The 8,989-nt window shown below is 49.3% G+C and overlaps 1 protein-coding gene across 1 annotated transcript; it reads left to right on the top strand.

The window, feature by feature from the left end:
* Window positions 1-250: 250 nt before the first annotated feature.
* LOC123033901 (zinc finger protein 213-like) lies at window positions 251-8,987 on the top strand (the record flags this gene model as incomplete). Its single annotated transcript, XM_044450807.1, has 6 exons — window positions 251-316; window positions 4,512-4,986; window positions 6,346-6,466; window positions 6,990-7,093; window positions 7,286-7,412; window positions 8,899-8,987. Coding segments are annotated over exons 2-6 (855 nt in total), but the record flags the coding sequence as incomplete, so codon positions are not given.
* Window positions 8,988-8,989: the final 2 nt, after the last annotated feature.

Genomic DNA, 8,989 nt, shown 5'->3' with positions numbered 1-8,989 from the left:
AGCCAAGCGGGCGCGAAGGAGACACACAGCCTCTGCGCCACCGCTCTGCGCAATCCGGAGCGGGGGAGCCGGAACCTCTCGCGGGGAACGAAGTCGCGCCCGCTCCTCCCAGCCCTGGCCGGGCGGGGATCCGGAGCGCGCAGGGCGTGCGCCCCCTTTTCGCTTCCCGGGGAGAGTTCATCCCGGGGTGAAAGGCAAAGGGGCCGGGCGCGGAGGGCGCAGACGCGCCAGTGCGCCGCCCGCTTCCGCGCACGTCCTGCCCGCCCGCCCGGTGCGCGCAGCCCCGCGCCCCCAGCGCCGCTCGCAGGGGGGCCTGGTGAGTGCGGCGCGCGGGGCGGCCTCGGGGATCGGGGGCGCGGCGCGCAGCGGGGGCCGGGCCCGCGCTCGAGCTGGGGCGAAGGAAGGGGGCCCGCCGCCGCCGCCGCCGCTGGCGCCCGCACGGACCGGGGAAAGCCGCCTTCCCAAACCCAGCGCCCTCTGGAATTGTCGGGTGGGAGTTGCGGTCCTCCTCGTTTCGGGGGCGCCGAGCAGGACAGCCTGAGCCCCCCCGGTTGTGCTGGGCTACGGCTCACGTCCTCCCTCGCTGCTCGTTAGGGCAGACGGGAGTTGTAGGTCCAAGGTAAGGGACGGGTGGAGGCTGTGGTGGATGGGAGTTTGAGTTCATCACGCTGGAAAGGCACCGGGTAGAAAGCTCGCTGCTGGCGGGGGGTGATGGGAGTTGTAGGCCCTCATATCTAGACGATGATAGGCTGGAGAAGGCTAGTCTAAGGGTCTGACAGGATTAAAGCAATCGTATATACGCCGGGAGCAGAAATCCAGATCACACATGGAAAAGGTGCAGCTGAAATGTTATTAAATGCAAGTGGAGCTCATTGATTGCAGTATCATGAATTTGCTACCAAACAGTATAACTTAATTGCCTATGGGGCCCACCACCACAGGGCTTGTTTGTTGGTGATTGTGAAAGATCTGCCAATCCCTTTTTTGTCAGCTCCCAAAGTGGCCCACCAGCACCGGTTATTATTGTTACATTTGTGTCTGACCTTTTTTTCCTCTTGCAAGGAACCTGACTTGGATTACATCCGTGGTTCTCAGCATATTGGGGAGGGGGCATGGGAAGCGCCATTTTTCTAGGAAGCCACAATAATTTTCTGAGGAGGCCACCCAATTGTAACTGCCAGGAGCATGATCAATCTGTCATAATCATTACATCTCATTCTCTGTGCGAATTTCCACAGCATAAATACTGAAAATGACTACAGCTTGCAGTAAACATAATTTAAAAGGCAGAGTGTCGTAAAGGAAATGTTATATTAATTAGAAATCAGCCATATGAAACGATTTAGATTAATAAACAATGCAGATGGTATAACCCCTTTTTCCAGCTAACGGCAACTGTGAGGAGGGTCATGGAGGTAAACGAGGCTCAAAAGGAGCCACGAGCAACCTGGTTTTTGTGATTCTCCTGCTCCCCATGGGGAGGGAAATTAGGTTGAGGACTGAAAGTCACCCAGCGAGCTTCATGGCTGAGCAGGGAAGAGAACCAGCGTTTCTGGAGTCCCAGTCTTGCGCTCAGACCTCTATGCCACTCTGGCTTGGAGGATCTCCCTGCAGCTGCCCACTTTTTTATTTTGTTTTTGTTTTTTGGCCTTTTGCATGCAAAGCTGTGTGTAAAAATAAATAGGTGTGTTTAAAACAGTCTGGGCTAAAGTGCAACCTGTTGAGGCACCCATGGCTGGGTTTCAAGGCTCGGCTGGGGAAATATGGAAAGAGGCCGTCAGCTGCTGATTTGTGGCAGTCCCCCCCCCCATGGGTATTTCCCCAGCTGAAGCTTGAGAGCACCCTCCCTGGCCCATTTCTTTTGCTAGATCGCCTGCCAAGAAAACCTGGCTGGGGTGGGGGGGCAGTGTTTATAAACTGTATAAAAGATGAATGTTTAGTGTATAGCTCTGATGGTCTGCAAACCTCTCCATTGTGCCGTCAGGACCCTTTGGACTGGCACTGTGCACTGTCCAAACAGAGGTGGCAAAAGCTGGTGTTTGTGCCCTTTGGGACCTTGCACCCATGTTTTCAAAAGAAAACCCACGCCAGCTGTCCCTAAGCGGTGCTTTGCAATTGGTGGCCTGACGCCTGCCCGGTGTAGCTCAGAAAGAGAAGCAAGGAGCTTCCAGTTCTGCCCAGCAAGCCACTGGTTGTGTTTACCTATGGTGGGATCATGCATCCGGGTTCAGACAACACATCAACCTGCAATGATAAAAAATACACCTTAAAAAAAAAACCCCACACAATTGGAACTAATTCTGTTAGGCACTTGCTTAACTTCCTCTTTCCTAGGTGTTTGTTTTATGCTGTTTGCAGCCGAGTCTGTTTGCAGAAATGCAAGACACTTTTTATGCTAGACTACAATACTAAGGCCATCAAAACAAACTAGGGTTGTTGGAAAATTAATGTATTACGTTCAGCAGAACAAGGTAGGAAGCATAATTGGTGGGTTGGTTTAAGCCGGACAGGCTGTACCAGCAGTACTGAACTCCCCCACCCTTTCCCCCCATGGCAGCCCCTCCGGCACCCTGAAAATGCCACAGGAGGCCTCTGATGAATGGGTTGAGCTGTGGCATGTGGGGAGCCCTTCCCCATCAGGCCCGACCTCCTGCGCATCCTGCATCCAAGTCACAGTGTTTCACGAAAGTTCAGCAATGAGTCGTGTGTGAAATTAAGTCTAGATTTTAAACCATGTTCTTAAACACACTGTCTTATTTTACTCCCTGGGAGACTATGTTTTTCAGACCTCTCCATGTTCATTGTCATGTCCCTCTGCTGGTTCCATCAGCGGTTCTGTACGCAACTGCAGATGGTCACTCTGATGCACACCCTAATCTGCTGACCAAGGCTTTTTATCATTCATTTTTTGTAGCCTTTCCACAAAATAAAAAAGAGGACGGGAAAAGGCGTAGCTACATAGATTTGAGTGCATTCATTTCAATGGATGCTTGTGAAGTGTATGAATATGAAAATAAGGCTTTCTAAGAATTATGCATAGACTTCAACAAAAGCAAAAAAATGCCCATGTCAATTGCAAGGGGTGTCTGTATACCACCCCGTGCAGCAAAGCCCATTTGCCACAGCTTGCACACAAAGGACAATTGCTAGGGAGTGTGCCCTTATCAGTCCCAGTTTCCGTGAGAAAGTAGGCCTTCAGCGCTGTTGACCCAGGCACTAGTCAGCAGGAACAGAAGGACATGAATGGATCAGGACCCTCCAATCGTATTTGCTGGCCACTGGTGCGCATGTCCTGCCCCTGAGGACCAGTAGCCATGGAAAGATTTCTCCCCCATGCATTTGTCCAGTCCTCTTTTAAAGCCATCAAAATTGATGGCTGCATCTTGTGGTGTGAACCTAGAAGTGTGGGTTGTTTGTGGGTTTTTTGGCCAGGGTATGGAGGCAGTAAGCAAGGGCCCTCAAAAAATTTAGCCAGTCTACTACAGTGTTGTATTTGGGGTGCAGGGAGGAAGCCGGCCAGGGAAGCATGAAACAGACAACCCAAGGACTTGTTTGATTGTCTGCTAGACAAACTCTGGATTAGGCCACAAACCATGGGTTAAATAAACCACATAGAGCATTTTGTGTAACCCAGGGCAACCTGAGCCAGGTGAAACTCTGGGTCTGTGGTTCTTGTAAGGAGGAGCTCCACCCTTGCCTTTCCGGTCGCTGTCCCCAGAAGCTTATACTGGAATAAATTTATTAGTTGTTGTAGTGCTACAACAATCCATTGTGTTTGCTGCCATAGACTCACATGGCTCCCTCTCTGGAACTAATTCTTTTGAGTCTGGAAGTTCAGTGACCTTTCTCACAGGAGGAACATCCAGTCACCAGTACAGTGGTACCTCAGCTCACGAACGCCTCAGTTCATGGCCGATTCGGGTCACGAACAGAAATTTCAGAAAAAATTTGCCTCAGGTCGCGAACTCCTCATTGGGTGACAATCGCGATCGCGCCCGTCTTCCCTGCGCAATCGCGCTGGGGGGGGTGAGGAGATGGCCGTAATCGTACCCATCCCCCCCCCAGCACGCCTGCAATCGCACCCATCTCCCCCCTGTGTGCACCCACGATTGTGCCCCTCCTTCCGGCATGAGTCCGCCCGCAATTGCGGCCATCTCCCCACCCCCCAAGCATGATCGCTATCACACGATTATGGTTTGGACTCTCCCTCCAAACAATAACCTCCCCCCCCCACCTAGGTTAGTGTCCTCTACTGTACTTTGTTTCAAATTGTTGTGATTAAAAAAATAATTAAGGAACGGATTAACCTTATTTACATTGAGCCTGATGGGGGAATTTGCCTTGGCTCGCAACCAATTTGGGTAGCGACCAGATCCAGGAGAGGATTGAGTTCGTGAGCCGAGGCACCACCGTGCTTCTTGCAAAGCATGAGGAGACTCTGATGCCTCCATAAAGCAGGACTTGATCGAGCAAGACTTGCTCTCCTCTCCATCCTCCCTCCCTTGCCTTAGGAGCACCATCCATTGTGGAGCAAAGAGATGCTTGGAGGCCGAGCTGGAGCTGGTTTCTAAGATGGAGGGGCAGGATGCAGCCGGCTCCCGGGCAGAAAAAGGCCCTCCTATGATCCAGGCTGGGAGCAGCAGCAAGTTTTGGGAAAGAACCATGCAGAAGATCCTGGATGAGGACAAGACCGACTCGGATGCACAGCGCCAGAACTTCCGGGGGTTCTGCTACCTGGAGGCCAAGGGGCCCCGGGAGGTGTGCAGTCGGCTGCATGACGTTTGCTATCAGTGGCTGCAGCCGGACATACGCACCAAGACCGAGATCCTGGACCTGGTGATCCTGGAGCAGTTCCTGGCCATCCTGCCAGCGGAGATGGCGAACTGGGTGAGGGAGTGCGGAGCGGAGACCAGTTCCCAGGCGGTGGCCCTGGCGGAGGGCTTCCTCCTGAGCCAGGCCGAGGACAGGAGGCAGGAGGAGCCACAGGTGGGATGCTTTCGTTCCGACTGCCAGCAGGGTGCATAATCTGAGCAAGGCTTTCACAGATAGCCCCGCCAGTAGCCCATACATTTCCTGGGAGTCATCCAAAGGAGGGGTGTCCCAGCCTGTCACACCTGCCTTTGGAGAGTGTTCTAAGATGGGAACCACGTTCTCTGTGGGGATTTATTTAAAGAGGGTTGTGAAGTTCCAGGAACGGAGGAATTCTTCAGTCAGTGACGCTGTCCTCATAGCACTGAGATTCACAACTTGTTGGGCCTTAAAATCTGAATTACCGTGTTTCCCCAAAAATAAGACCGGGTCTTATATTAATTTTTGCTCCAAAAGACACATTAGGGCTTATTTTTTCTTATGAAAGCCAGAAGATTCTTGCCCCGAGAGTCCTCCATGGTTCCTTTCTTGTACTCGACGGAATAACTTTCTTTTTGCACCCATCTTGCATGTTGCATCCATGCATTAAGTGCATCCATTACAACACACAATGTATTGACGTTATTCATGCGTTGTGTCTGTACTCTGACTGGTCATTCGGCAATAAGTCTCGCATTCATCTGTTTACACAGGCATTTACCTCTCATCCAAAGGTGCCTGCTTCAGTATTTACGAATAATTATAATGTATATTATCATTTATTTTAAGTATTAATGTCAATAATGTTATTTATTTTTATTTAATTATGTATTAACATATTTATTTTATAATTCAATACGTCTATCGTGTGTTGCAACGGAAGTACTCCTGTGTTTCCCCGTCCAGCTGGCTGACGCTCCTAACCGGGGCTTATTTTTGGGGTGGGGTTTATATTACAGGCATCCTGAAAAATCATGCTGGGGTTTATTTTCCGGTTAGGGCTTATTTTGGGGGAAACAACGGTAGTGCAGGACTGGGGCGCAACACACATATGCATGCATGCACATGCCGGTGTGTTCTCTCTCTCTCTCGCTCTGTCTGTGTCCAAAGTGAGATGCCAGTGGGTGGGGGAGGGCGAGCATTTGGTGTGAACGAAGCAGGGGGGCTACACAAGGCACCTTCAGGGCCCACCTGCATCTCATGGGTTGTGCACCCCTATCTCCGCCGGACCAGAGTAGCTTGTATAGGCACCGACCTTCCCGTGCTCACAGAGGAAGTAAAGACCATTTGGGGGTCTTGGCTGGTTTGAGGAAGGAGTTTGAGAGGCCGCGTTCTGCTTCTCTTCTAAATGAGGGTGGGATCCATGGATAATCGCCAGAGACATGATTGTGTGTTGGGAGTCACAATAACTTCAGGAGGAGATCTAACATTGGGCTTTCCTGTCCTATCCGTTCACTGGCTCCTTGTCCCTACTTCTTGTTCCTCCTCCCTGTACAGATGTCTTTAGCCAAAGGACCCGCGGACGTCCCTGAAGCAGAGAGCTCTCTCTCAGACACGACCCAGAAGCTGCTGTTCAGGTGGATCGTACAGGAGGGTGACCAAATTGCTGCCTCTCCAGGTAGGGATGGATGGGTATATTTCAGCATGGTCTCCTCCTCTCAGATATGCCTGAAATCCATGAGCAACCTGCACATCGCTCCTCACACTTTTCACTAATTCAGGTGCAAATCCTCAGCCTCAGGAGCCAAACCTGCCCTACCTGTGTTCCCCAGGTGGCTACTCACCCTTCCCTGGCTCCACCCCCTTCCTCCCAACCAGCAGAGATGGCTTCCCAGCTCACGTGTGACGCTTCTGTCATTCCAAATTGTTACCTGTTTCTAGAGCTAAGATGCACTGGTATTTTTGGCATCGCCCCTTTTGCCACTAGAACGTGGTGTCTAGCAGCTTCTTCAAATCAGGCTCTTAGCTAAAAGAAGTTCTGCTTTCCTGCTATTCCCTTTCTAATGTAATTTAAAAAGTGTTGACTTTCAGTTGAAGATGATTTTGTGTACCTCAAGCACTGTGGGCAAAGTGCTTAATTTCACTCAAGAAACGATGGCAAGGTATAGAACATGTCTCCACCTTCTTTGTCTTCTTCACAGGAAATGGAATGACACTTGGAGAAAGTGATACGAAACGCTGGGTTCCTTCCAGGCCACCTTCTCTTGACAGTGGAGTGGAGGCAACTTGTGTGCAACCGGAACAGGTATGGGAGGGATCTTGGGAAAGGGAGAGCGAACACGCCAAGTGGCCTTATCCCTTGCTTGTCTTCTTTCCCGAAAGAGATGCCTCTTTCCCTTGCTTCAGAGCAGCTGTGAAGACCCAGTTCCCCATCACTGCCTTTTTGGACTGTTCGATTAAGTCCTACAAGAAAATGGTGTGTGTTTTTTCCTGCCAGGACCAGGTGACCTTTGAAGAGGTTCTGGTGGATTTCACGGAGGAGGAGTGGGCTCTGCTGGATCCAGACCAGAGGGCTCTGCACAGAGAAGTCATGGAGGAGAACTGCAGAAACCTGGCCTCTCTAGGTAAGGCTTCCCTGTTGCCTTAATGTCAGAGGAGCCCTACTGAATCGGGCTGATCCGGGGTGGGCAGCCTGCAACCCCAGACCGCAGTTCAGATGGCCCTCAGCCCAGTTTCATGATTCACTGATCTTCCCGCCAGATCCCTGACAGCCTCCTGGTTGGGAAGGGCAAAGGAGAAAAGAGGGTGGCGGAGAAGCTACGAAATAGGCTCTCCGGAGAGGTGCACCTGCCTCCATTGCGGCTTTCATTTTGGCCCCAAGCAAAGACGTTCTTCTTTTCCAGCTATTGTAAAAATGGATTTTAGTGGCTGATTTTAACTGACCCCATTCTTATTCTTGGTTTAAATTAAATGTTTGCTATTTTAGTGTGTTTATGTAATATTTTAAGTCTCTGATGTTTTTATATTTTGGTTATGTTGCTAATATGTTTAAATAGGTTAGTTATATGTCTGGTTTTAGAATACTTTGTTGTTTTAACTGTTGTGAGATACGGAGAGAGCCCGGATATGGACTACTGTGGCGGCATACAAATTGAAATAATACATAAATGAATAAAATAACAAAGGGAGAAGGAATGACCTTCCTGCTTTCGGCTTAGGCTGCGGCCGCAGCTGAGTTGAGGTCTCCTCACGGCCAGATCAGGACGAAGTACCCACTAGGGAATGCAGCCCTTGGTAGAAAATAAGTGGCTTACTCTGGATCTAGCCAACATCCTGCCTCCCTCGTGCCGATGGGAATTCCAAGAGCAGGAGGTACAGACAACACCCTCCTCTGGTTGCAGTTCCCTAACAACAGGCAGATTCTCCCTCTCTTCCCTCTATTGTGGAATGCGCTCCCCAGAGAGGTTCTCCTGGCGCCATTTGATACTCGTTTCAGCACGAGGTGAAGACCTTTTTATTCAGCCATCGTTTTAAGAATTACGGATTTTAGATGTTTTAAGATTTAAGATTACAGTTGCATTTTCTTTCCTTTAGTTTTGCAGAATTATGATGGTTATTTATTTATTGCTTGCTATTTATTGCTTTAATCATTGGTCTATTATTGTTGATTTCATTTTATTATTATTACTGTTTTGAATTAGTATAAGCCGTCCTGAGACATTTTATCAGGATGGACAGGGTAAAAATGTTTTAAATAAATTAAAACATTTATTTATCTATTATCTATTTATTATTATATTATCTAATATATAATATAACCACCAAAGTGAGAGTGAATGTTTCTTATTGAGCCTGCTATTTCATTGCTCCTTGTTACCTACTTCGTCTGGGAGTAGCCCTCCAAGGTGCATGTCTTCTCATCCTTACTAATTGAGTACCTTCATGTGATATTTCTAGAGATCAAAGCCATGCAAAATATCTGAAGTTTCTTTTAGATAAGCACCATGCAGGTGATCACCGCTACTGATCATCAGAGGCTGTTGATATATGTAGATGGATTCATATGATTTGCTCTGCCCTTCCTTATTCCTATTCCTTTGATTCTTTTAGATGATCTGAAGAAGAGCAATAAAATGAGTGAACAACAGCAGAGGAAGACAGAAGAAAAACAGAAAAACAATTCCATTGTTTTTGAAAGGGT

The sequence above is a fragment of the Varanus komodoensis genome, unplaced genomic scaffold, assembly GCF_004798865.1.
Source record: "Varanus komodoensis strain SLA01 unplaced genomic scaffold, ASM479886v1 scaffold689, whole genome shotgun sequence".
NCBI classification, from domain to species: Eukaryota; Metazoa; Chordata; class Lepidosauria; order Squamata; family Varanidae; genus Varanus; species Varanus komodoensis.
Note: the sequence above shows the minus strand (reverse complement) of the source record. Positions and strands in the feature narration are given on the sequence as shown.